This window comes from Cricetulus griseus, chromosome 7, assembly GCF_003668045.3.
Source record: "Cricetulus griseus strain 17A/GY chromosome 7, alternate assembly CriGri-PICRH-1.0, whole genome shotgun sequence".
Classification (NCBI taxonomy): domain Eukaryota; kingdom Metazoa; phylum Chordata; class Mammalia; order Rodentia; family Cricetidae; genus Cricetulus; species Cricetulus griseus.
Window position 1 is genome coordinate 15,652,430 of NC_048600.1, and position 27,564 is coordinate 15,679,993.

The 27,564-nt window shown below is 43.3% G+C and overlaps 2 protein-coding genes across 6 annotated transcripts in view; one reads left to right on the plus strand and one right to left on the minus strand.

Moving 5' to 3' along the window:
* Positions 1–102: 102 nt before the first annotated feature.
* Positions 103–19,252, minus strand: Ubxn2a (UBX domain protein 2A). Of its 3 annotated transcripts, none has more exons than XM_027424592.2 (7): positions 19,112–19,252; positions 13,339–13,392; positions 9,443–9,584; positions 7,565–7,671; positions 5,806–5,943; positions 4,853–5,011; positions 103–2,032 (listed from the first exon to the last, which is right to left on the minus strand). In XM_027424592.2, the coding sequence occupies exons 2-7, from the start codon at positions 13,377–13,379 to the stop codon at positions 1,843–1,845; spliced, it is 777 nt and encodes a 258-aa protein (XP_027280393.1). In that variant the 5' UTR covers positions 13,380–13,392; positions 19,112–19,252; the 3' UTR covers positions 103–1,842. The 3 variants fall into 3 exon arrangements, with proteins under 3 accessions (XP_027280393.1, XP_027280396.1, XP_027280394.1); XM_027424595.2 differs by having other exon boundaries at positions 13,339–13,389; positions 19,112–19,250; XM_027424593.2 differs by lacking the exon at positions 19,112–19,252 and adding an exon at positions 18,926–19,058.
* A 1,519-nt stretch (positions 19,253–20,771) lies between these two features.
* Positions 20,772–27,564, plus strand: part of Atad2b (ATPase family AAA domain containing 2B) — a 126,834-nt gene continuing 120,041 nt past the window's right edge. For 2 of the 3 annotated variants that reach the window (XM_027424596.2, XM_027424597.2), the window contains exon 1: positions 25,177–25,737. In XM_027424596.2, the coding sequence (XP_027280397.1) occupies positions 25,531–25,737 (207 nt within the window). In that variant the 5' untranslated portion in view covers positions 25,177–25,530. Of the gene's footprint in view, positions 20,891–25,176; positions 25,738–27,564 lie in introns of those variants that run through there. The other variant, XM_027424598.1, reaches the window with a different exon arrangement.

Below are 27,564 nucleotides of genomic sequence, written 5' to 3' on the forward strand. Positions count from 1 at the left end.
GTTATTGCTGATAACTGTTCTTCCTATTGGAACCTCTCCCTGACATGTACTCTACAAGACACACAAGAAATCCTGTTAATTAGAAACTGAGAAATCCACAAAGGAGGCTTTTTTGTTTTGTTGTTGTTGTTGTTTTTTTTTTTTTTTGGGGGGGGGTAGATACATGAGAAATGTAGAAACATTCACAAATTTATAACATGACAAAATAGATTCTAGTTGAGAGGTGGCAAACAAATGGCTAATTACAAAACTAGCTGAAAATAAGTTCCTAGTTTTGGGGGAGAAATTTGGAAGAGAATGAACTGTGGTTCTTGGAGAATTCTTGGTTTGCAGTATGGCGGTGCTCTTCAATGACTCAACATACCTCATCCTCTACAATGATGGTGACAGCCTACATACAGTACATAGTGTGATAGCACGGAGTCCTACCTCACCATGAGCTCCCACCCTAACTCCTTGAAGAAGATCACTTTCCTCACGTATTTCTGCCCATTACATGAGTGATCACCTGCTGAAGGCAGGGGCCAGCATCACACCCCGGGGGAAATGATGAGCTGGCCAGCATTCCCTATCTGCAAACAAGGCTCTGCACATGTAGGGCCATCATTCCGCACCTCAGCAATAGCAGTGTACAGATTTTCTTCCAGAACCACACCAAACTTATCCTGTGCCTCCAATGGCAGCAGTGACCTACATCGACAAGACGGACTTCTGCACATACTGCCTAAGCCTTCTGGAGGAATATGGCTGCTGCAAGGAACTGGCTAGCTGGCTACGCTCTGCCTGCACCATGGTAGACAAGCTGTTGAGCTCGAAACTGTCTGCAACTGCCTCAAGACCTCTTCCTAGGCCTCTCTCTGTCCTTTGGACTGGTGCCCCTGGCCTTGGGGGCTGGGTGTGGAACAAATTCCCCCTTGAAGGGGCTGCCATGTATGCTATTTTTTTTATATGCTTACATATGTTAATGATTCCCTGCCCTCAAGCCCAATGTATGAATTTTATGTTTTTCTCTTGAATTTGGTACTCCCTTTCCTCGTTTTTTAATATATTATCTTTATATACATTAAATAAATATGCATCCTTTTAAAAAAAGGATTAAAATACACACACACACACACACACACACACACACACACACACACATATATATATATATATATATATATATATATATATATTGGCTGGGGACTGACTGAACCTAAAGTCTCATAACTACTTGGCAAATACTCTACTATTGAACTACATCCCCAGCCCATAAAATTACATATAAAAGGTATAGAAAAGTATGTAGGCACCCAATACTGACATTGTACTAAGCTACACGATTTTATTCCTAAAATATTATATATCTTGGATACTATTGCCAAATTAATATTTGAATATCTCTTGCCATCATAGAGTGAAATCTGAGAAGGCTTAGGCAACATAATAATTACATTGGTGTTTTTAACAAGTCATGTACAATATTTTAAGTGTTGCTATTTAAAACTGAGATAGCTAACATTTATATTAATAATCTGCTGTTTGGAAATAATGTTTCAATGCTAATGCTGTGGATATTTTGCTACTTTAGAACACATTAAGATTAATGATACAGCTATTTAATATATATTGGTTAACTATAATAAGTATTTGAAAATACTTTTTTTCTGAGTGGCCTTTGAGAAATGTACATTAACTGGTTTCCAGCTATACATTATTCTCTAACTTGTGATTATTTAAGCCCCTCATAAGGAATTAAGCAGCACTCAAACCTCAAGCTCAATCAAACTGTCTTCTGTCTCCCACTTCTGCATGTCCACTTCCAACCATCATTTCCCTGTCTCTCAAAAATCAAAACTGTTAGAGTTTTCTAAAAGGCTCCGAAGTTATCTGGAGTCTCTGAATGATCACAGCATTCTGCAAATCTGCTTCTTCCAATGTGAGTGTCTCATCCAGAAGTCTGAGGAAAGGAAAAGCTGTTGCCAGGGCAAACGGGGGGCTTCTCTGAGATCCTTGGTATTTTTCAATGAAGTCTTTGATGTGGCTCACCCTGCAAAATACCACAAACTATTAATTTATGAAAACCTGAAGTAGCTAATTTAAGGTAGCATCAACTTGTATAGATATTTGGATTTTTTTTTTTTTTTTTTTTGAGACAGGGTTTCTCTGTGTAGCTTTGGAGCCTATCCTGGCACTCGCTCTGTAGACCAGGCTGGCCTCGAACTCACATAGATCTGCCTGCCTCTGCCTCCTGAATGCTGGGATCAAAGGCATGCAAGGCGGCCTGGTCTACAAGAGCTAGTTTCAGGACAGCCTCCAAAGCCATAGAGAAACCCTGTCTCGAAAACCCAAAATAAATAAATAAATAAAAATAAAAGATATATCCCTGAAAAACACAGAACAAGCATTCCAATTGGTAAAAGGAAAGTCTAAAGTTTGGTATGATGGGTGGTACACGACTACAATCCAATCATTCAGAAGGTTGGGTGGGACAGGAAGACTTCCATTAGTCTGAGGCCAGCCTGAATTACACAATGGGATGTAAGATAAGACCCTGTTCTCAAAAAAGGCCGGGTGGTGACGACACACATGCCTTTAATTCCAGCACTTGGGAGGCAGAGCCCAACCTGGTCTACAATTCAAGTTCCAGGACAGCCAGGGCTACACAGAGAAACCCTGTCTTGGAAAACCCAACCCAACCCAAATCAAACAAAAAAACAAATCCTATATGGACATGGTGGTACAAGCCTGTATTCCTAGCACAAGGGTGGCTAAGGCAGTATTGTGAGCTGAAAGTCACCCTAAATTATAGAAAATTCCAGGTCAACCTGGGATACAAACAAGCAAATGGCCCATGCAAGCTGACTAACCATCCACTTAATAAACACTGTAAGCCAGCTAAAAATTTTACACTAGAGATCTTAGCCTACTAATGGTGAGGAAGACATGCTTTAATCCCCTATGAGGTACATTATTCAGAAAAATACAAGAATTTTGCCTCAGGGGGACATAGCTTAAGATATACAGAGCAGGGTGGGTGTGGAGTTCAAAACTGAGCATGGAAAAAGAGTGAGACCCCAGCTCATAAAAACACAGATGTAGGGAGGAAAGAAAATGCCTCAAGCAAGCAAACACACTAAGAGATTAAAAGGTAAAATAGACACATTTCTAATTGGTGATTTTAGTATAATCCTCTTGTAACTGATAAAGTGAAAGTGCTAGGTAGTATCATGAAGGAAGCCCTGGGTTAAATCCTGAGCATTGGCTGTGTATGTGGGGAAGCAATAATTAAAAGAAAACAACAACAATGTGGATCTGGCATAAAGATAAACAGATCAGGGGCTGGAGAGATGGCTACTATTTCAGAGGACCTGAGTTCAAGTCCCAGGACCCACATGGCAGCTCAAAACTATCAGTAATTTCAGTTCCAGGGGATTGGACACCTTCATATCAACACACATAAAATAAAGTTAAAAAAAACATAAAAACAAACCAACCAAGAAAACCTGGGCAACCAACAGATCACCTGGGCAGTGGTGGTACACGCCTTTGATCCCAGCTCTTGGGAGGTACCTGGTCTACAACGAGAGTTCTAGGACAGCCAGGATTATTACACAGAGAAACCCTGTCTCAAAAAATTAACAAACAAACAACAACAACAAACACATAATGGAGAGTCCAGAGCAGCTGCAAGCATCTGATTTAAAATGGACACCATGGCAGGGGAGAGAAGACAGAGAGACCGTCTTCTGTACAAACAGAACATGGCCAGTAGAGTATAATACTGAGTAACACAAGAGCACTCTTACTCAAAGGAGACTAACTGCATCTTGTGCCTCTACCTCTGCTACAAGAACAGGGCCAGCTCCTTTGTTGGTTTAAGAAAGTGGGAGACAGAAGAACAGACCCAGAGTCAGTGACCTGGAAATGAGCCCAGCTGAGATCCACAAAGCCATACCAGAAAACACAAGACAAAGATTGTACAATTATAGCGAACTTGTTATGTAACTTTTTTTTTTTTTTTTTTTTTGAAATAGGGTCTCACTGTGTAGCCTTGGCTGGCCTGGCCTGAAACTCACTATGTAGACCAGGTTGGCCTAACTCAGAGATCTACTGCCTCTGCCTCCCAAGCCCCAGCACGAAGGTCTATACCACCACACCCTGCCCTGTTCTATAACTTTTTAAAACTCAGTATCATGTTTTGTGGGATTTTGTGACTGTACTGTGCAGCAGGGGGACTGACACATCTGTATAAATAAATTTAAACTTGGATTGTTGCCAATGGATAAAATGGATAAACAATTATTTATGTATGGTAGAATATGACAGACAAAAATTGGTCTGGGCTGTAGTTTACTGGTAGGGCATATATGCCTAATGGATATGAGGTACTCGGCAATGAAATAATAGAGAGAATGAACTTACTTCAGTATGGAAGCCCCAGTCAACATGATACTGGCTTTTTTTTTTTTTTTTTTAAAGATTTTATTTATTCATTTATTATGCATACAGTCTTCTGCCTGCATGCCAGCAGAGGGCACCAGATCTCATTCAGGGTGGTTGTGAGCCACCATGTGGTTGCTGGGAATTGAACTCAGGACCTCTGGAAGAACAGTCAGTGCTCTTAACTGCTGAACCATCTCTCCAGCTCCATGATACTGGCTTTAAAAACTCCAAAACAAAGCAAAAAATACCTCTGACTAAACATAGTTGAGTCTAAGAATCCTATGTTGATTGACACATTAAACTTGGGAGAGCTATTTTAAAAAGCCTTCATTAGTTCTCAAAAATCAGTGTTATCTAAACTTAAAAGAAGAGACAAAATTTAAAATTGGAAAACAAATCAGTCAAGCACAGAATCAGGACTGACCTGTGAGAAACATTAAATCTTTGGACAGTCCTTTCCCCATTGGCCAACCAGATCTGGATCCTGGTGATGGGCTCCAAGTTGTTCAGTGGAACAGCAGACAAAGTACTTTTATTTTCAACTTCAATACTCTTTGCTTTAGAAATGACTTTTGGTGTAGCACTAAGAAAATGTGAATAATAAAGTCAGACACATGTTTTCTCATTATAAAAATTTTACATTCAGTTTCTAGGAAGAGTTTTTTAAGTCACAACTCCTCTCTTTGTAATAAACATGTTAGTTATGTTCATAACATATATACTCTAGGAGTTAAATAAAATTATGCATACCCAATTAATCTGTAAACTTACAGAATGACATGTAAATTAGCATTACCTGGGGTACAGGATGAGTCTCTAAAAGAATTATTTTCTCTGTAGAGTTTAGCCCTTGATTAATCAAGGGGAAAAAAGCAAAGTATTTTAAAAGGTATACCTACAAGTTTCCATATGTAAAGCTGAAAATGTATACACCTTCCTACTAGTAATAAATGAAAATAAGGGTCTGGGTATGTACTCAGTTGTTAGAATGCTTCTTAGCATACGCAAATTCTCGGTCCAATCTGCAATACCCCATAAAACCAATCATATGGCAAACATTATAATCACAGCACTAGAGGGGTGGAGGCAGAAGGATCAGAAGTTCAAAGCCATCCTTGGTCATATGAAGACCCTGCCTAAAACAAGCTAACCAAAACCAAATCAGCATTAAAAAAAAAAAAAAAAATCTCATTTGGGAGCTTGGGATTTATTTCAGTTTTAACTATTTGCCTTACATGTTTTATGGGCCCTAGGTTAGAGCCCCAGCATCAGGAAAAAAAAAAAAAAAAAAAAAGAAAATCACTTCCAACAGCAGAAATACTAAGTTCTATATGGTTAGAATAATGAGAAAACGTCTGTCACAATAACCATACTTACCTTCCTAGTCTGTGACCCTGTCCTGAGAAGGGCTGGAATACAGGCTTTGTAGACATACATACTTCATTTTTTTTATCTTCAACTTTAACATCCACCTCTTCTTTATCAAAAATTCCCTGTAGTTCTGAAGGTAATTCCCTTTGAAAGAAAAGAAAACGATAAAGTTCCTGTTTTCCCACAAATAGGCTTTGGGAGCCCATTCCCTATGGAGGGATACTATTGCAGGCCAGATACAGCAAGGAGGGCCTACACTCTCCCCCAAACAATATGACAGACTTTGAAGGTCCTTGGTAGAGGGCTTCACTATCCCTGGGGAGAAGTGGGGAGGCCTGTGGGGTGTGGGGTGTGGGTGGGGAACATGGGAGGAGGGGAGGACGAGGGAATGGGGAATGGATATGTAAATATGAGTAGTTAAAAAAAAAAAAAAAGAAGTTCCTATTTTCCCTTTTTCTGAGATACATATTCCATATGCCAAAAGAACTACATGATTTGTAGAAGTATAATGTATGGATTAAGGAGGTAGTTTAGCTGGCTGGGCACTTGGCTAGCATGTGCAGGTCTTTAGCAGCATATAAGCAAGCCATGGTGGTACACACTACAATCCCAGCACTTGGGACATGGAAGCAGGATGATCAGAAGTTCAAGGTTCTCCTTGACTACAAAGCAAGTTGGAGGTCAGCCTAGACTACAACAGACCCTTGTAAAAATATATAGGGCTGGTAAAGGTACTTGTTACCAAGCCTAATAAGAGTTTCATCTCTGGAACCCATATGGTAGAAGGAGAGAACAAACCCCTGCCAAGTGTCTTCTGACTTCCAATATGGACACTGTAGCACACAGGGGTGTCTTATATGTATAAATAAATAGATACATGTCCAGTTTTATAGCATTACCTAGAATAGTATTAAATTCATAATACTTGATTACACACTGCTACTTTTTTGTTGTTGTTTTGTTTTTCTTTCCAGACAGGGTTTCTCTGTGTAGCTTTGGAGCCTGTCCTGGAACTAGTAGACCAGGCTAGCCTCGAACTCAGAGATCTGCCTACCTCTGCCTCCCACGTGCTGGGATTAAAGGTGTGCGCCACCACTGCAACATGATGCTAATTTAAAAAGTTTTATTGTGTGTGTGCACGTATATGTACTTATTTGTATGGCATTAAGGAATAAGTGGCAAGACTTTGATGGATCAGAATTCAAATTCCTAAACTTCAAAATTATAGCTGTATCCTGGGCTTATTGGTGCATGCCCATAATTCCACTTGAGGCCAGTCTGGTCTACATAGTACACTCCAGGTTAGCCAATATTGTATTTTGAGACCCAGTACCAATAAAACAAAAAAATTAGTTATGGCTCTCTAAGGAAAATGTCAATTTAAAAAAAATAAAAAAGGCACTACAAGCCAGGCATGGTGGACCACATCTTTCATCCCAGCACTAGGGAGGCAGAGGCAAAAGGATCTCTGTGAGCTCAAGGCCAGCCTGATTTACAGTACCAGGATAGCAGGGACTGTCACACAGAGAAACTGTGTCTCAAAAAAAAGTAAAACAACAACAAAAGGGGTTTGGGGTGGGCATGGTCTTTAATCCCAGTTCTGAGAAAACAAGATGGCAGTGTACTGTTGAGTCTAAGGCTAGCCTGGAGGGAGAGTGAGAGGGGAGGGATAGGGGATGGGGAGAAAGATAAAGATCAATGATTCTTTCATAAGAAACTAGCCTGAAGTACCCTTCTACTATATATATATATATATCCTGCTTACCCCTTTTTGATGGAGTTCAGAAACTGCTGACTTGCACCATCAGAGTAACTTCTAAAGTCATCATTGACTGTGAATCCATTTTTCCACAATTTTATATTTATATCTACCTAAAAGGCAGTAAAGGCAGGCATGAATTGTAAGAAAGGTTGATCCTGAGCTCACTAAATAGCTTAGACTGGCCTTGAACTCCAGATCCTCCTACCTGAGTTCACAGGCTTTCACTAGCACACCCAGCTAATGAATGACTTTATAATAACATATTAGTCATTTAGAAAATAGTGGTTCCTGAAGCCTTGAAAATCTAAATGCTAATGTATTTCCTTATCTGATAGACATTATAGCTATTAAAATAACACTAACATCAAGAGGAAATTCTGTAAGTTTGAAAAGCTGTCAAATGCATGAAAGAGATTTCTTCAAATTCCTATTCTGGTTAAAAGTTGACTAAGTAAAATCTTTGCATTTGTAACAAATACAGTTTTAAGTTGTCTCCCTTGAAGTACCAGGCTCACTTAATTTTTCTGTGGAAATGCCTGCCAAAATAGCCAAGTCTAATGGGTGTGTGTATGCTGCATGTAGAGGCCAGAACTTGAAGTCCGTGTCTTCTTTAATTGTTATTTTATCCCATCCCAATAAAGGGCTAGGGAGTTGGCTGAGCAGTTAATAGCACTGGCTGCTCTTTCAGAAGACCCAGGTCCAATTCCCAACACTCTCATGGCAGCTCACAACTGTCTGTAACTCCAGTTCCAGGGGATCTGACACCTTCATACCAATATATATAAAGTTAAATAAATTATTAAAAAAAAAGACCACTAGGCAGTTAGGAGTACTCGTTGTTGGTTTGGTTCCTAGGACCTGCTCCACTAAACATCTGTAACTCTGTCTAGTTCCAGGAGAACTGGCTCTCTCTGTTGGCAGCCAGCACACATGTGGTAGATATACATATACATACCTTCAGACAAAACATTCAAACACATAAAATAAATAAATGTGCTCCGAGCCGGGTGTTGGTGGCACACACCTTTAATCCCAGCACTTGGGAGGCAGAGGCAGGCAGGCGGATCTCTGTGAGTTCGAGGCCAGCCTGGTCTCCAGAGCGAGTGCCAGGATAGGCTCCAATGCTACAGAGAAACCCTGTCTTGAAAAACCATAAATAAATAAATGAATATATAAATGTGTTCCATTTCCAGGTTTTGTTTACTTTTTAAACTATAATTCATCAATGTTTATAATTGGTACTATCATGACTGAAATATCTCTGACTGAACCTGGAGTTCACCAATTCAGCTAGATTGGCTAGCCACCCAGCACAGGGATGGTCTGTCTCTCTGCATCTCCAGCCCTGGGAATGAGTCTTTTGGTTTTTTATGTATGTGGCAGCTGGGAGTCCCAATCTAGCTCCTCACATTTAAAGTGCCTGCCACGTAAACCTTGCATCCTGAATATTCCAGCCTTGACTTAATTATGTGGCTGAGGACAACTTCAGACTTCCAGTTCTCCTGACTCTCCATCTCCTGAGTGTCGGGATTACAGATTCATATCAGCATGCCCAGTTTACAAAATGCTGGGTTGAATGCAGAGCTTTGTGTCTGCTATGTAAGCATTCTCTCAGTTGAGCTACCTCCTCAGCTCCATCACAGACATTCTTAACTAGAAGCATCATTTATTTGGTTTGTAAATTCAAGTAAGTAATATAACAGTTTATAACTTGGTTTTGCTGGTTTTGCTTCCTGCTCAGATGCCAACAACTTTACTCACTGTTGCTTTTCTGACACCTGTGCAAATTCAACATAATGAAAATGGTAAATAATAGCTTTACTATTACAAAAGTAGTTTTGACTTCAGGGATCCTCCTAGAGGTCACTAAGTAACATTTACCTGTTTCTTCTGTTCAGTGGGGGACAAGCATTTGGCCCCAACCTTCTCTGCTTCCTCAAAAAGGCTGTCAACAAAATATTCACAGTCCCTTTGTTGATTATCATTGAGGGATTGATTGTCAGGAGGTCCTGTTTCACAAACCCTAAAAGTAAAATAAAGCAAAATAAAATAAAAATCAAGTGCTTAACCTCTAAGTTAATGAAGACGTAATCCTGGGGAAGTCATTAAACATGTTTTAATATAGACCAGTTCTATACACAATTGGGGAAGGCTAACTTTTTGCTTTGAAGGGATATCTATCTGTTCAAAGATGTGTTTGATTAAATAAAATTAACCTTCTAGCAGGAGGCTGAGTCAGCAAGTAGCTGACAGGAAGTGGTAAGGAGAAATCACATGTAGCAAGGGTTTTTAAGTGGGGGCAGAGAGACTATGCCAGCAAAGGAGGTTAGCTCCTTGCTATTCAGCCTCTCTGGGCCAGCAGAATTCAACCTCAAACCTTGAATTGTGAGTTCTTTAGATGAGATAAAGTTTCCCTAAATAGCTTTGAAAGAGTAGGTGACTGAGAGAACAGAATCCTCTCAGGCAGCAGCCCTTGCAGGAAAGCCATTGCTTACTGGGTAGCCACTGTAGACAATAAAAAAACATAGTCACAGGTATCTTTTGTATTTTAGGGTTTATCAGGGCCCTTGACATTTATCCATACAGTATGAAGGCACAAATGATAACAAAGCAGAGTGAAATGAATACGAAAATGACATAATAAATCCACTACTTTGGAACTTAAAAAATTAATTTAAGAGCCCCCAAACTAGATGTTCATTATTGCATTATGTGTATGAGTATGTGTGTAGGTGTACATGTGTAGAAGCACTGTGGAGGTTGGAGAACAACTTGTGGGAATTATGGGAATTTGTTTACTCTTTCCACCATGGGTCCTGGGGATCAAACTCAGGTTGTAAGTTCGACAACAACGGAGCTATTACACTTGCCCCAGAATTTTAAAAATAATTTTTAAAGACATCAGAAGGGGGCTAGAAAGATGATTCCTATACATGGCGGCTCACAACTATGGTAACTGTAGTTCCAGAAGATCTGATGCTGTATTCTAGCCTCTTAAGACAATATTCCTATACAGATAATTAAATCTTTGAAAAACACATTTTGTTTTTCGAGACAGGGTTTCTCTGTGGCTTGGAGGCTGTCCTGAAACTAGCTCTTGTAGACCAGGCTGGTCTTGAACTCAGAGATCCACCTGCCTCTGCCTCCTGAGTGCTGGGATTAAAGGTGTGCATCACCAACACCTGGCTTGCACACTGCTTATTCTTAATTATAAAAGCCCGGTTTGGCTTGGCTTGTTTCTAGTCAGCTTTTCTTAAATTATTATCCCATATACCTATTGTCTTTTGTTTTTTTCCTTTTCTTCTGTAAATCTTAATCTCACACTTACTCCATGGGGTGGCTGGGTGGTTGGCCCCTGAAGTCCTCTTCTTTGTTCTGTCTTGTTCCTTCTTCCCAGATTTCTCCTCCTATTTATTCTCTCTGCCTGCCAGCCCTGCCTATCTTTTCTCCTACCTCACTATTGGCTGTTCAGCTCTTTATTAGACCATCAAGTGTTTTGAACACTGGAAGTAACACAGCTTCACAGAGTTAAACAAATGCAACATAAAGGAATGCAACACATCATTGCATCATTGAAACAAATGTTTCAGAGCATTAACAAATGTAACACCTTAAAAAATAATATTCTGGCCAGACATTGGTGGTGCATGCCTTTAATCCCAGAACAGCACTCCGGAGGCAGAGGCAGTTGGATCTCTGTGAGTTTGAGGCCAGCCTGGTCTCTAGAGTGAATGCCAGGATAGGCTCCAAAGCTATACAGAGAAACCCTGTCTCAAAAAACCAAAATAATTTATTAATAATAATAATAATCTGCAACAACATGATCTCCTATGTCCCAGACTGGCCACAAATTTTCTAAGTGGCCTATGATGGTCTTGAACTACTGCCTCCATCTACCAAGTGCTAGCATTATAAGCAGGGGACACATCCTGGATTTATATGGTGCTAGGGACTGAACCCAGGGCCTATCACACCAGGCAAAAACCCTACCAACTAAGGCATATGCCCAGTCAAAGTACATTATTTTGAAGGGTTCAAAATAACCTTTTTATTACATCTATCCCCCCCCCACACACACACACAGATGCATTCACCAAAGCTGACCTCAGTAGGCCCAGGCTACCATGGTGGCCCATGCCTTTAATCCCAGCACTCCGCAGGCAGAGGCAAGAGGATCTTTCTGAGTTGAAGGCCAGCATGGTCTACAGAGTGAGTTCCAGGACAGCCAGGGTTACATAGAAAAACCCTCTCTCAAAAAAATTAAGACCAGGGGCTGGAGAGATGGCTCAGAGGTTAAGAGCACTGACTGCTCTTCCAGGGGTCCTGAGTTCAATTCCCAGCAACCACATGGTGGCTCACAACCATCCTTTATGAGCTCTCGTGCCCTCTTCTGGTGTGCAAACATACATGGAAGCAGAATGCTGTATAATAAATAAAATCTTAAAAAAATAATAATAATAATAAAAAAAAATTAAGACCAAAACGGGAAAGAAAAAAATGTATTTAGGGCTCAGTAAATTGGCTTAGGTGGTAAAACTACTTATTGTGTTTAATCCCAAGATCCCCCATAATCATGGAAGGAAAGAACTGATTCCACAAAGTTGACCTCTGACCACACACAAATATGGAATGTAGGTGGGCGGGCGCGCGCGCGCGCGCGCACGCGCACACACACACACACACACACACACACACACACACACACACACACACACACACACACACTATAAGATTAATGAGTTTTATCCATATAGTAGTTTTTTTTTTTTTTTTTTTTTTTGGTGTTTTGAGGCAGGGCTTCCATGTATTGCTTTGAAGGCTGTCCTGGAATTTGCTCTGTAGACCAAGCTGGCCTCGAGCTCACAGAGATCAGCCTCCCAAGTGCACCACCAATGCCCGGCCAAAAAGCAGTTTTTAAACTACAATCATAGCCTGGCGTGGTGGTGGAAGCCTGTATTTCCAGCTACTTAGCAGACTGGGGGAGCTTTGTAAATTCAATGAATCTGTGGGCAACAGAGTGAGTTTAAGTCCAACCTGGGCAATTTAGTGATGCCCCATCACAAAAAGAGCTGGGAATGTAGCTCAATGTTAGGATGCTTGCTTTGACTATGTGAGGCCCTAGGTTCAATCCCTACAAAGGAAGGAAGGATCTTTTTTTTTTTTTTTTTTTTTTTTTTGAGACAGGGTTTCTCTGTGGCTTTGGAGGCCGTCCTGGAACTAGCTCTTGTAGACCAGGTTGGTCTCAAACTCACAGAGATCTGCCTGCCTCTGCCTCCCGAGTGCTGGGATTAAAGGCGTGGGACACCACAGACCCGCTGCAAAACATCATTTTTTTTTTTTTTTTTTTTTTTTCTCAGACAGGGTTTCTCTGTGTAGCTTTCGAGCCTATCCTGGCACTCGCTCTGGAGACCAGGCCGGCCTCGAACTCACAGAGATCCACCTGTCTCTGCGTCCCGAGTGCTGGGATTAAAGGCGTGCGCCACCAACGCCTGGCGAAAGGAATGATCTTAAAGAGAAAAGTAATCATGGTAATGAGAAGGGCTCTAAGAAATAGTTAAAGGAACAAACTTTTACTACAACCTATTCAATATAGGTGGCTATGGCTTAAAACTACAACAAACCATCCTCAGATATATTACTATTACCAATTTGCAGAAGTGATCATATATAATTAAAAGCTGCTTTACTATTTCTGCCAGTGAGATGCAAACAAGAACAACAAACAAACAAAAAAACAAAGAAAATAACAAAGGCATCAAACTCATTGCTTGGCTTACCATTCTTCTTTTATACTGTCAAGGTTATCTACTTCTTTCATTCTCTTTCTGCTACTGAAATAGTAAAGAGAAACAAAAGTTAAAGTTCTCAATGGTATCAAAAAATTTACTGTTATGTATTAACATTCTTTAACATGTAAGTTAGCATGTAACCAGTGTTAATATTCAGGCAACTGTACTGATCTGCCCTTGGGGTCCTGACAGGGTATGTCCTCAGGTGCAGCCACTAAGAGCACCTCCTGTGCACATTCACTACTTTCCCTTATAACAAGCGGGCCTTGCCCAACCACTTCCCATCTCTCTCCTCTTTCTCCCACTGCTCCTGGCCTCTATCCTGTTCCTAGAGGCCGGTCTCTCTTCTCCCCTCCCTTTTCCATTCCCTCCCCCCAATAAAAAAACTCTCCTCTCCACAAGAGCTCTATGGCATGATGGCATTTCTCCCCCCACCTTTTTTTTTTTTGTAGACCAGGCTGGCCTCAAACTCAGAGATCTGCCTGCCTCTGCTTCCTGAGTGCTGGTATTAAAGTCCTGTGTCACAACCTCCTGCCCTCTCCTGCCATTTTTTTTAAACAACCACCATAAAGGGTTTGAACAACTGACCAAATTCACCATAGTCATTTTCATCTAAAATAAAATAAAAGACACACAGCAGTGTGTGGTGGCACATGCCTGCAATCCCAGGACCTGGGAAGCACAGGCAGGATGAGTTCAAGGCCCTCTTCAGCTATGTCGGTATGAGTTTGGGCCTGAGAAAGATCCTGTTTAAAAAAAAAAAAAAAAGTCTTTAACCTTTCCACCGGGAAGACAGAGGCAGACCAATCTGTTCTTGGCCAGCTGGGGCCTCGTAGTGAGGCCAGTCTCAAAACAAAATAAAAAGATGAGGGGCTGGAGAGATGACTCAGTAGTTAAGAGATATTATTCTTGCAGAGAACCAAGGTTAGATTCCCAGCACCCACAGGGCAGCTCACAACCACTGGTAACTCCATTTGGATTTACACCTGTACTGGGTGGTTGTGTGTGTCAACTTGACACAAGCTATAGAGTCATTGAGGAAGGAGCTTCAGCTGAGGAAATGCCTCCTTGAGATCCAGCTGTAAGACATTTTCTCTTTTAGTGATCAGTGGGGGAAAAGCCCAGCCCATGATGGGTGGTGTCACCCCTGGGTTGCTGGTCCTGGGATCTACCAGGTAGACTGAGCAAGCTAGGGGAAGCAAGCCAGTATGCAGCACCCCTCCATGGCCTCTGCATCAGCTCCAGAAACCTGCCCCGTTTGAATTCCTGTCCCGACTTCCTTGAGTGATGAACAGCAATACTGAAGTGTAAGTCAAATAAATAAACCCTTTCCTCCCCAACTTGTTTGTCATCACAGCAATAGAAACCCTAAGACACCTCTGACTTATGAGGGCATGTGGCAAATACATGGTGTATAGACATTCTTGTGAATAAAACACTCTGTTCACACTAAGAAAAAAGAAAAAGATTCCACAAAGATACCAATAGTAATATTTTAAATGGTTTTTCTTTTGGCTTTGAGTCCCCACTGTGCTTTGCAGAGGGTCTTTTTCTGTGTCTCTTATGTGTTTCCTCATCCCCCAATAAACACCTTTCTTCAACTGCTAAAGTTAATAAAGTTGTTTTTTCTTTTAGGTGAGTGTACGCGTGCAAGTGTTCATGTAGTATACACTCATGAGGGTGGTAGTATACACTCATGAGGGTGGCATGTAAGGTGTCTTCCTGGATGCTTTCCCACCATGTTTGTGTATATGTGCAGGTATGTGTGGGAGCATGTGGAAGTCAGAGGGCAATTTCAGGTGTTTCCTCCCCAGATACTACCCCCTTATTTCTTCAGGGGAGTGCCTCCCTGGAACCTGGGGCTCACTGATTCACCTACTCTGACAAGCCAGTAAACTCCAGAGATCCACCCATCTTTGCATCTGCATTGTTGAGATTATAGGCACCCACCATAACTTTTATGTGGAAGTTGGTGATCCAAATTCAGATCCTCAGCTCCCTCAAGGAATGTACTTTATTGACTACAGTTTCTAAAGGTTTTTCTTTGGTTTGTTTTTCTGAGACAAGGTCTCAGTATGTAGCCCTGGATAACCTAGAATGTTCCAAAGATGCTCATCCCCATGCAGCTCCTCATTCAAACCAGCTTCTACACCGCTATCAGAAGGGCGGAGTCAGAGAAGTCTACAGACAGTGGCAGAGGAATCAGGACTCGTACAAAAATGAGGTAATAAGCAATGAGCCATGTGATAGAACTTAGGTAAAAAATATGGGTTCATTTATGTTGTAAAAGGTAGTTAGTAACAAGCATAAGCTATTGGCCGAGCATTTATAATTAATAAAAGTCTCAGTATAAGTTCTGTCAGGACAGAAACTTCTGTCTACATCTGATTTTTGGACTTCCCTGTAAAAACAAACCCTCAACAATCCCAACTGCTATTAGAATAAGTTCCAAATCCTTTGGGCAATATTATGGAGAACTAATACTAGATATTTGATGAAATAATTATACATAATTAAAAATTACTTTATTGGGTCAGGCATTGATGATTCACACCTTTAATCCCAGCACTTGGGAGGCGGAAGCAGGCAGATTTCTGTGAGTTCGAGACCAGCTTGGTCTACAAGAGCTAGTTCCTGGACAGTCTCCAAAGGCACCAAGAAACAACCCTGTCCTAAAAAACCAGAAAAAAAAAAAAAAACCTATAATTATTGTCCTCATCTCCTTAGTACTTAGTCCTTTTGTTTCTTTATGAGACAGGGTCTTACTATATAGATTGAGCTGACCTCTGTTGTGCCTTCTATGTGTTGGGTTAAAGGTGTTCACCACAAAGCCCAGTTGTACATAATTTTTAAAAAGTGGGCTGGGTGATGGTGGCCCATGCCTTTAATCCCAATGCAGGATTAAAGGCAGAGGCAGCCCTGGTCTACAGATTTAGTTCTAGGACAGCCAAAGCCACACAAAGAAACCCTGTTTTGAAAAAATAAAAAACAAGAATCTGAATAAAATTTTGAATCTGAATAAAATATTAACTAAGGCATTAACAAATTCTCCCAAACATTGTAGAATGCTGTACTCTAATCATAACAGCCATTACAATTTATTTTTTATTTCTTTTTGGTTTTTCGAGACAGGGTTTCTCTGTGACTTTGGAGGCTGTCCTGGAACTACCTCTTGTAGACCAGGCTGGTCTTGAACTCACAGAGATCCGCCTGCCTCTGCCTCCCGAGTGCTGGGATTAAAGGCGTGCGCCACCACCTCCTGGTGCAAAAAAAACCCGGCGCCATTACCATTTTTATCAGAGAGCTGTGACTACTTGCAAGAGGCCTTCAAGATCAGGACTGTTGGCATTCCATCATAGAACAAGAGGGTGGGAAATGTTCCCCCTCCTCCATTTCCTAGCCAGTTAAATATAATGCTGCTCAAGCTATACTTGGTGGGCTTCTGAGGTACTAGAATATATGGAGTGTGGAACATTAGATGAAGAGAGAGGTAATGGGGGTGTTTGGTTGGTATTTCTTGCTTGCCTTTGCATGATCCAGAAAATTCTGTCTCTCCATACCCCGCTGGTTCAGAGAGTCTCCAAACAAAGAAAAGGCAGCAAAATCCCAGTCCATATTCTTGGTGGAACCGCAGCTTCCTCTACCTGAAGTTGCTAGCCGCCCATGTTCCTGTCTAAAGGGCTCAACTTTTGACCATTCTTGGGCACAAACCCAGCTAATAGCAGACATGTCATTACCCCTTGCCCACAATTTATAAGTCTCCTTGCTTTTGTGGGGGTGGCTTCTCAGCCCTCGGATCTCTGGGACTGGAGAACCTGCCTGGGAGTTGCTTTGCTCAAATAAACCTGTTGTTATACTTTTTCAATTCTTCTTGATCTGGTTTACTTCATAGGTGGAGAGTACTATTTTGGGTGCAAAAACTTAATCGGGGAACTCCATCTAGGCAGCTCTGAGGAGGTCATCATCTATGTTAGGGTAAGACTTCAGTGATTAAGCTGCTTTGGCGTCACCCATACTCCTATAAGTCAGTCCAATGAATTCACTAGTGTGCCACGTGAAGCTGAACTTGAGTGGAATCCAACTCTGGTCTGTCAATGGTGCCCTACCTGGGGTGAGTGGACACTTGTGTATTCCTCCCCAGCAAAGGTCATTTAACTTAAGTATGCAAGCAGGAAACTTACTCAAGCTTATGAAAAAACTTGGCTTGCCAGAGTGGTGGTGGTGCACACACACCCTTAATCCCAGCAGAGGCAGGTGGATCTCTGAGTTTGAGGGCAGCCGGGACTAGAGTTCCAGGAGACAGCCAGGGTTACACAGAGAAACCCTGTCTTGAAAAAAACCAAAAAACCCATCTGGGTTTGATCTCCAAACAGTGGGTAATAAAGGTAATGCTCAAAGAGTCTGGAGAGATAGCTCACTGAGAACAATGGCTGCTCTTCCAGAGTACCTGGGTTCAATCCCTAGTACCCACATGGTGGCTCACAACCATCTGTATCTCTAGCTCTACAAGGATCTTACACTCACTTCTGGTTTCCACAGGCACCAGGCACAAAAATGGTGCACGGATATGCATTTAGACAAAACACTTGTGCACATGAAGCAAATACCATTTTTTCTTAAGAGTAAATGCTCAAGTAGTAACAGCCATCTACAATATTCTTCCACTTAGTACTATGTAATCAACCTCTCCAGTCTACCTGAACTCAATTCTGACTTTCACATTTCACAATTACCTACCACTAACATCAGTGTTACCACACCAGTATTCCCTGCATTAACATCAACACAACTCAGATGACTCACACCTGTAATACCAGCACTTAGGAGGCTTGAGCAGGAAAAATGCCTGCGTTTTAGGCCACAATGGAATACTTAGAAAGCTCGAGGCCAGCCATGGCTACATATATCCTGTCCCTAGGGGGGAAAGGTGGCTATAGTGATGCCAACACTTGCAAGACAGAAGCTGACAGATATCCGAGTTCCCGGCCAGCCAAGACTCACTAGTGAGATTTTGAACTCGAAATCCACATGCCTCTTGCCTCCCCTGTGCTGGGATAAAGGGCATGTACCACCACTGCAGGCAGGGGTAAGAAAACTGTTTTAACAACAACAATACAGATCATCAGTCCCCCTTTTTTCATTTCAAATTACATACAAAAGAACCAACACTGGAGGCCACTCTAACGATCATCTTTGCAGACAAGTAATAAACTTGTGTTACTACGAGTAAAAAAGGAGTGTGTGTGGTGTGTATGGGGGGGGGGCGGGGGACGACGCAAGAGAACTAAAAAATAAAAATCAATTAGGAAAACAGAGAACATCAGATTTCCAGAATATCAAAGTGAGCTAGGCAAGGCGGTTGAAGTCAATTACGAAATGTCCAGCGAACAAGTCCTGTATTTCTGGAGTGCGCTCTGGGCAGCGTTAGTTCGCCTTTGGAAATGGGAACGTCTCGACAATATCTAACTCCAAGTTTCTGTTCGCCTTCAGAGAGAGAGAGAGAGAGAGAAGCACAAAGTGCTTCCATCGGGTTGGCGAGACTCTCAGAGCGGGGGAGCCGCAGGTCCGCACTCACCTGGGCCGGGGTGGGGCCGGGGTGGAGACCTCTGGCCGCCAGCGTCCTTCCCCGGCCGCAGTCGTGAGGTCCGGAAGCCCCGGGTGCCGACTCACTGCGGCAGGCGACGAGCCCGGAACGCCTACGGGGAAACGCCTGCCCGACCGGCTCAGCCGGCTGAACGCGGCGCGGAGCCCGGAGACTCACCTAGGGCGCGGGCCCGCGGCTCAGTCCTCGGTCCAAGAGAGTCTGCAAGCGCCGCCGCCCGGCCGGAGCCCCTCAGGCCGGGAGACTCTCTTTAGCGACGAGCGGCCGGGCCGCGGAGATACCGTCCTCCTCCCTCCGTCTGCCCGACGCGCCCCGAGGACCGCTCCGCGCGGCTCCGAGGAGCGCGCCCGGCTGACGGGAGCACGCAGCGGACGGCTCCAAGGAGCGCGCTTGGGTGACGGGAGCACGCCCGGGTGACGGGAGCGCGCCGGGGGCGGGGCTTCCTGTGGCTGGTCTGCTCAGGCCTCGGCTTGGCGCGCACTAATGGCGGCGGTCTCTTCCCTGCCGCCCGCCCCGCTGCTTGTTGCCTCCTTAGGAGGCACGGAAAATGCCAGGAGCTAGGTGGGCGTTCACCTGAGAAAATCCAGCGTCGACCTATTTCTTTCTGTGCCTTTTCCCTTCCTCGGAGAGATTTCCCTGCTTCCTTGTCAGTGAACTTCACCCGAGCCCTATTATCCGAAGAGTGACAGTTAAAGAAACTCCCTCGCTCTTTGCGTTCTTGAAAGGGCTTACCACAAAGACCACTCTTCCCTGTAGGATTTATTTATTTGTGTATTTATATTTATTTGTTTGTTTTGTTTTTCGAGGCAGGGTTTTTCTGTGTGGCTCTGGCTGTCCTGGAACTCGCTGTTCACCAGGCTGGCCTCGAACTCACAGAGATCCTCCTGCCTCTGCCTCAGGAGTCGACTTCCTATAGGATTTAGATAAGACTCCGAGATGCCTCCCTGTTTATTCAAGACACGGTCAAGGCGTATAGATTCCCGATCTCTATAAATGATTAGCAGAACTGCTTGTAATCACTATGTCGTCAAAAACCAACTGCCCTGACATCACTACACTTCAGTGAAGCATGTTTGGCTCCCGATTCCCAAACTTAGGCGCACCGTCAGCTTGAGCCAGGAAGCACCTCTTTCTCTCTCTCTTACACACACACACACACACACACACACACACACACACACACACACACACCACTTTTTTTTTTTTTGCTACTCCAGAAAGTATGTTGACCTTGAAATAAACAAAACTCTTAAGTCCTGTTTGGTCCAATGTCTACTGTTGGTTGGTCCCACTTTCTTTCACCCAGGTCTTTCTGGCTTTATTTATTCTTCCCTATAGAAGAAAAGAGCCCCCCCCCAAAAAAAAAAAGAAAGAAAAGGAAAGCCCTTATCTGTCTAGGAACAGGTTGCAGATCTCTTAGATTTCCCTGTATACAATAGTCTCTTTTTCGAAACAGGGTCTTAACCATGTGTCCTGGAACTCACCATGTAGACCAGTCTGGAGGCACCTGCCTCAATTTCTTGAGTGCTAGGATTAAAGGTGTGTGCCACTACACGGCTACAACAGTCTCTTAAATCAAAATCTAGAGCTGTGGTTGGAGACAGAATCATAGCTCTTTACATTCTAGACAAGGTGTGTCTCTACCACTAAACTATGCTCCCGCCTATCTTAGATTTGGTTTTTATCTGACATTAGCAAGTCCACCCTAAGGCAATAGTATTCCTCATTGCATTGGGTCATCCCTTCCCTACCCACTGCAATAATCTTTCTATGTAGAATCTAGATTTACCTAAACTGGGATTTGCTTTTTATTTGACAGTTGTTAGTGCCTGGAGTCAGCTTGAGATTGGGCCTCCCCTACCAACCATTCCCCACCCAGGTAAAAGCAATTTGGGATTCTTTTGAAGACCTACTGAGTGGCGCTTCAGAGATCCTGTGGTGAGTTTAGCTCTCAAACTGTGTTCCTGCTCTCCTGTCTGTTGAGATACTTTTGCTGCCAGCAGTGAAAGATGCATGTCCACATAATGTGTAATATATATATATATATATATATATATATATATATATATATATATATTATTATTTATGTGTAGTGTGTGTGTGTGTGTGTGTGTGTGTGTGTGTGTGTGTGTAGTTAGCCTAGTGCATTTTCTATGGCAACCTCTACTTAGATACAGCCAATTTTTATGTTTGTGTGTGTGCTGTATTTTTTTAGATTTTTTAAAAAAATTTATGTGGCTGGGCGGTGGTGGTGCATGCCTGTAATCCCAGTACTTGCTCCCAAGAGGCAGGTGAATCACTGAGTTTAAGGCCAGGCTGGTATAAAGAGTGAATTCCAGGACAACCAGGGCTGTTACACAGAGAAACTCTGTCTCAAAAAACCAAAACCAAAACCAAACAAAATCTTAAGTGTATGTCTTTGGGTGTTTGCCTGCTTATGTGTCTATATACTGCATCTCAAGACTTTCCTGTCTCAGTCTGTCACATTTTTTTTTTTTTTGATCCTTCTATAAGGCTCCTCTAATAATTTGTCTTTTTGTCCTTAGTTATAGGTTTTGTTCTAATATCATTTGAAAAGATTCTTTCCCATGTCAAAAGTCAATTTACCAGCCAGGTGTGGGGGCATGTGCTTGTATGGCTAGCACTGGGGAGGATGTAGAACAATTTAAATTTTTTTTTTTTTTTTTTTTTTTTTTTTTTTTTTTTTTTTGAGACTGGGTTTCTCTGTGGCTTTGGAGGCTGTTCTGGCACTAGCTCTTGTAGACCAGGCTGGTCTCCAACACACAGAGATCTGCCTGCCTCTGCCTCCCGAGTGCTGGGATTAAAGGCGTGTCCCACCAATGCCCGGCTAGAACAATTTTAATTTAAGGTCAGTCTGGTCTCCATATTGAGATGCTGTCTTAACCAACAAAATAAACTGACCGTAGCTCTATAGGTATATTTCTTATTTTTTTTCTTTCTGTTTTAGACAGGGTTCCACTTAGCAAAAGCTGGCCTTGATGTTGGTTTAGTTCTCCTGCCTCTATGTCCTGAGTACTGGCATTCTAGGTCCTCCCACACTAGGTTTATGGAGTGCTCTCCATCAAACCTAGGTACTCCAGCACTCAGGCATATCTAGGAAGGCTGATGTGTTTTTCCCAACTACTAGGTGATGTTTAAAACAGGTCAGGCTTTCCTCGTAATCAGGACTGATCTTAGATTCCTTATTCTTACTGCTTCCACCTTCCATGATTAGAGGCCTGCAGGCATGTGCCATTGGTTATGGTTTGTAGGTTTTGAATCCAGAAAATTCGAGTCCATCAGCTTTGTTCTTCTGTTAGGATTGTTTTTGCTGCTAAGGGTCCTCTGCAAATCCATGCAAATTTTAAGACCAGATTGTCTATTTCTTTTAAAAATCTTTCTGTCCAGTGTACAATTTTGCCAGTACCATTTATTTCAGAAAACTTTATTTTCTTGTTGAATAGTTTTGGGGCAAATTTCAGTTTGTCATTAGATATAATCTTTTTGTTAAACTGCTGGGTTTGTTTTGTTGGTGTTTTGTTTTGTTTAAGAATTTTGCCTTAAGCTGGGTGGTGTCAGAAGCACACGCCTTTAATCCTATCACTCAGGAGACAAGAGGCAGTCAGACCTCTGTGAGTTCAAAGTCAACCTGGTCTACAGAGCAATTTCTGTAGACAGCCACTGCTACACAGAGAAACCTGTTCTCAGAAGACAAAAATCAAACAACAACTAGCCAGGTCTGTTTAGATTTTTAATATTCTTTTGAATCAGCTTTGGAGGTTTGTGTATTTCATTTATTTGTTTATCTGTTATGTAATTTTTTGTATATGTTTTTGTATAAGTTATATGTATATGTATTTGTATATGTATTTGTATAAGTTATGTCATTTTGTTTTATTTTTGTTTTGAGACAGGATCTCATACAGGTTCTCACTAGGTAGTCCTGCCTGGCTATGTAGACTAGACTGGCTGAAAACTCACTGAGGTCCACCTGCCTCTGCCTCTGAATGCTGGGCACAGCCTAGCATTTTCAAGGTCCTGAGGCTCATTCTCTAGCTTTAAAAACAGGTATCTTTCAGAATCAATGGTTTTTCTCCTTTTACCATCCTTTCTTTTATAGTTTATAATTTTGTGTTTTTTATAAGAAATGTCTTATTAGGCCAGGTGGTGGTGAACATGCTTTTAATCCCAACATCTGGGCAATAAAACACATGGCTAGGAGTGAAGGTCAGTGCTGGAGCACTTTCCTAGAATGCTTGTCTTTATTTTTTATTTAAAAACAAAAAACAAAAAACAAAAAACAGATAGGGTCTGGCAGTGTAGCCCAGGCTGACTTTCACCTTGCTACATAGTCCAGGCTAGACTTAAAATTGCAATTGTCTTGGCTCAGCTTCCTGAGTGCTGCGATTACAGACCTGTGCCACTGTATGTAGCTCTTTTCATCTCTCAAAATAGAGAATAAAAGGTTATAAGTTCCCTGAAATAGGACAAATATGCTGAAAACCAGATCGATCTTTAGAACTTTGTCTTTGTTCCTTCTAGAGCTTAGCTTTTGGGTGTTCCCAAATTAACCAAATTTAGCAGCAACTTGTTCACTCATAACTTTTTTCTCTTTATTGTGCTAGTTTGACCTGGGGGCAGGGGTACATACTGTAGTCAAGTGCTCTGCCACTACAGTATATCCCTGTCTTTTTTCTTTTTGGTTTTTCGAGACAGGGTTTCTCTGTGTAGCTTTGGAGCCTATCCTGGCACTCGCTCTGGAGACTAGGCTGGCCTGGAACTCACAGAGATCTGCCTGCCTCTGCCTCCGAAGTGCCCGGACCCTGTCTTATATGTAAATAGTTTTAAATAAAGTTTAAAAAGTATTTTATTGACTTTTTTTTCCCTCTGGTAGAGACTGTCCTATGTTCTCCAAGCTCTTCTTTTTCCATGATGCCTTTCCCTCATTTTGTAGTTCAAGGTGCATCTCTAGAGGCCTTCCTTAAATCCTTGTTCTTGTAGGGGCCCTTGTCTCTTACCACATTTGCATTGCAGTTTACTGGTTCCTTGTCCTTTGGTCACTGAGCTCTCTTGAGAACCAAAACTATGGTTTTCTTTTGTGACAGGGTCTCACTATGTAGCTCTGGCTTTTCTGGAACTCACTCTGTAGACTGGGCTTTGAACTCATATAGATTCCCTGTCTCTGTCTCTCAAGTGTTTTGTTTTTCTGGAATTCAAACTACTCTGTACACAGACTTCTATTGTGAGGCTGAATGAAGCTCATTAATTTTTCTGGCTGGGTGCTTTCATGGCTAAAATGCTGTTGCTATGGTTTTTTTTTTTTCATGAATTTCTTCATTCTTCAATTTTTCAGTGTGATAACTAGGGGATTTTCTGCCCAAATAAAGAGTAGGCTCTCTTTCAGTGATAAACTGTGATGTTTTGAAATGAACATTCATTATTCCCCTCCATAACAGTAGATCTTTCCATATTATGTGTGCTTTATTCATCCCCTGGGCCCCCTCCCTTTGGAAATGTTTTGTCTTAATTCTTCACATGAGTGGGGTGGTGATAAAGGAGGCTGCTAAAATCACCCAGGTAGATCTGGGTAAGGTCATAGGAAGCAACACTGCTTCTCTATGCGTAACGCCTTTAACCCCTTTAATCCCGGCGGGAGGGGAGGCAGAGGCTGGCATATGTTTAAGAGTTCAAGGCCAGCCTGGTCTGCATAGTGAGTTAAAAAACATGCAGGGGTCCAGGGTGCTTTTTTTTCACTTAGTCACTAGCGTGGACTAAGGAGGAGCTTCATTTCATCCTTGGCCATTATCATTTGTATGGCCATGCAAAGTGCAGCCCAAGTTCATTAAGGGGCCTTGCTTTAGGTAGCTAGGCATTTGGAACTCTCCTCTTCTCCAGTCCCCTTCCACCCCGCGCCTCGGTCAGCTGTTCCATGCGTCATCCAGGCCACTGCAGGAGTCCCGGGTGTCTCGGATTTTCGGTCTTGGCCGGGCGTTGAAGGGTCTACCCGGGAACCGGTCCCGCGCTGTGGTCGGCTGTGCCCATCCCCCCAGTCTAGACAGGCCGGAGAAACCTAGCCACCGCCGAGTTCACAGCCCAGAGCGCCTCCCTCCCTCCTCCCGCCCCGCCGGGCGCTGACGTCACGGCGGGGCGGGGCCTACGGAGGCTGCGGAGAGGGAAGGGCTGCGCGTCCTTGCAGCGCCCCGCAGTGGCCGCGGCCGGAAGCGGCCTCGTCGGCCCTGCGGCTCCAGAGCCCTGACGCACGGAGCTGGAAAGAGAGAGAACGAAGAGAGAAAGGGCCAGACATGGCGGCTCCGCTCGGCTCTCGCTGAGGACGGCTGAGCGGGCGCAGGGTCTGTGCGGCCGGCCTGCAACCTCGCTTCCGCCTCCCGCTCCCCGCCTCCTCACGCTGCGGCTGCCTCCTGCCCGGCTCTTGCTTGTCGTGGCCTGCGTCCCACAGAGGCAACGCGAGCCAGCCCGGCAAGGCTCCGCTGGCCCTGACTGCCCGCCGGCGGGCCGGCCTTCCTCGCCTCTCCCGGGAGCGGCGGGCGCGGCGTGGACCCGGTCCCCCTGGCTGGACCATGGTGAACACCCGGAAGAGCTCTCTGCGCCTTCTCGGGTCCAAGTCTCCTGGGCCCGGGCCTGGGCCTGGGGCCGGAGCGGAGCCGGGGGCGACCGGCGGCAGCAGCCATTTCATCTCCTCTCGGACCCGCTCCTCCAAGACGCGCGCGGCCAGCTGCCCGGCAGCTAAGGCCGGGGGAAGCAGCGGCGCCCTGGACGAGGCCCGGGTAAGAGCGGCGGCCCACGGCCGAGACTTGCGAGCGCCGGCCCGGCCGCCCGGGCTTTGTCTGGCCGGAGACCGTCTGCGGGTGCGGTGGAGGGTGGCAGCCGCCGACGGGCCGCGGTGACTCCAGCACCTTGACTGTGCCGGCCCGGTTCTTTTGTGTTAGAGAACTGCACTCGAGGACGCGGGAGAGGGCTCTTGGGGTCCTTTTCGGGGACATTAGAACGGTCTGCCTTCCGTGTCCTTGCCCTGCCTCAGAGGGGGAACTCTAGTGGAAGCACGAACGTAGGGCTGCAGCTCCTGGTTTGGAAGGGGAGAAGAGAGAAGTGAAAGTTTTCTGCGGTGTCAAACCCTTCTTGAAAGTGTGTCAGCTCTTGCCGCTTTCTTGCCGCTGTCTAACTGAGCTTACTTAGTTTGGGGGTGGTTCAAGTTGGTAAGGAAGTGAACAGAGCTCCAGTTGGCAGGCAGGCAGGCAGGCAGGGAGGGATGCTGAAAAAAGTTTGTAGCTGCTCTGACACCAACTTCAAAAACAAAACCAACGCTTAACGCCTCTCCAGGCAAGGCAGAGAAGCCGCGGCGCTCTAAGCTGTAAGGTGAACCGAGGTTCATCTGCTAAGGAGCAGAGTACTTTCAAGTCACAAAAGGAGTGTGCAGAAAGAAACGTGTCGAGTGGGTACCCTCATTCTGAAGTGACATGCTTTCTGTTAAGGAAATGGTTTACAAAAGCCAAGCTAGCACTGTTATTGTCCCTACAGTGACACTCGAGGAAGCAGGAGATGATTTAGTCCTGTAAAAAGACCAGATCTGAGACCCTGAACTTTGATCACCCACAGTGTAAAGCAGAACTTTTTTTTTTAATTATTATTATTTTCTTTTTGAGGCAGGGTCTCACTATGTAGCTCTGGCTGCCCTGGATCTCTCACCCCACAGACTGGGCTTTGGACTCATAGATTCCCTGTCTCTGCCTGTCAAGCGTTTTGTTTTTCTGGAATTCAAACTACTCTCCCAACAGGTATCACTTTAAAGTTAGCAAGACATTTGTGTTACTATGGGATTGGTTCTGATTTCAAAATACCAATTGGATAATGCCTAGAAAGAGATTTGACTTTCCAAGAGTCATTTGGCCAAACAGTGTTACTTAAAATATTCCTTTAATTTAAATTCACACCATTTTTGTTACTTAGTGTATATAAGGTATTGTAGGGATTTACAAAGTTGTGGATTGTTTATATGTTTTTTTTTCCTATGTTTTGTACTGTTTTGACACCGATCAGAATGAATCAGTATATACAACAGAAATATTTTACCATGCTGTGAAATACATTTATTGTGTCTTTGGAAATCTTTTTCTGTGAAAAATCTGGAAAGTATTTTTGAGCTGTCTTAATTTAGTGGACTTTTAAGAGTGTATAGATCTCTTTGGTGGAGCTAAGTGTTCTGAAGATTGTTTTTTACTGTAGAAACTATCCGATGAATTTCTTAACTTAGTGATCCTATCACATTCTTAAATAATTTTAAGGAACAGCATGTTCTCTACACTTAAGTGCAAATAAAATATTTAGAGTGTAAGCATGTAATTGTATCATGCCATAAATGCCTAGTCTTTTAGAGCAGTGTCAAACTCATTTGAGGCAATTAGCTCATCTCTCACTGATCGGCTTGTGGTCCCATTTTTGAATTCAGGGATCTCATGCTGTCCCTAACCCCTCGAGGAATAAGGTGAGGTAATTTGTCAGGCAGCTGTTATGGAGATGTTAAAAGGCAAAGAATCAATAGTCTAATGTAGAAATGAACACTTGGTAGCTTTTAAATGGCAGGAAGAATGAAAGAT

What these genes read in the sequence shown, in the direction of transcription:
- Ubxn2a (XM_027424592.2), bottom strand. Translation starts at nt 13,379, where the DNA reads ATGAAAGAAGTAGATAACCTTGACAGTATAAAAGAAGAATG. An exon ending in CCACTGAACAGAAGAAACAG is followed by an intron (nt 7,672 to 9,442) that starts GTAAATGTTACT and finishes ACTGCCTTTTAG; the next exon opens with GTAGATATAAATATAAAATT. An exon ending in CAGGGTCACAGACTAGGAAG is followed by an intron (nt 5,012 to 5,805) that starts GTAAGTATGGTT and finishes ACATTTTCTTAG; the next exon opens with TGCTACACCAAAAGTCATTT.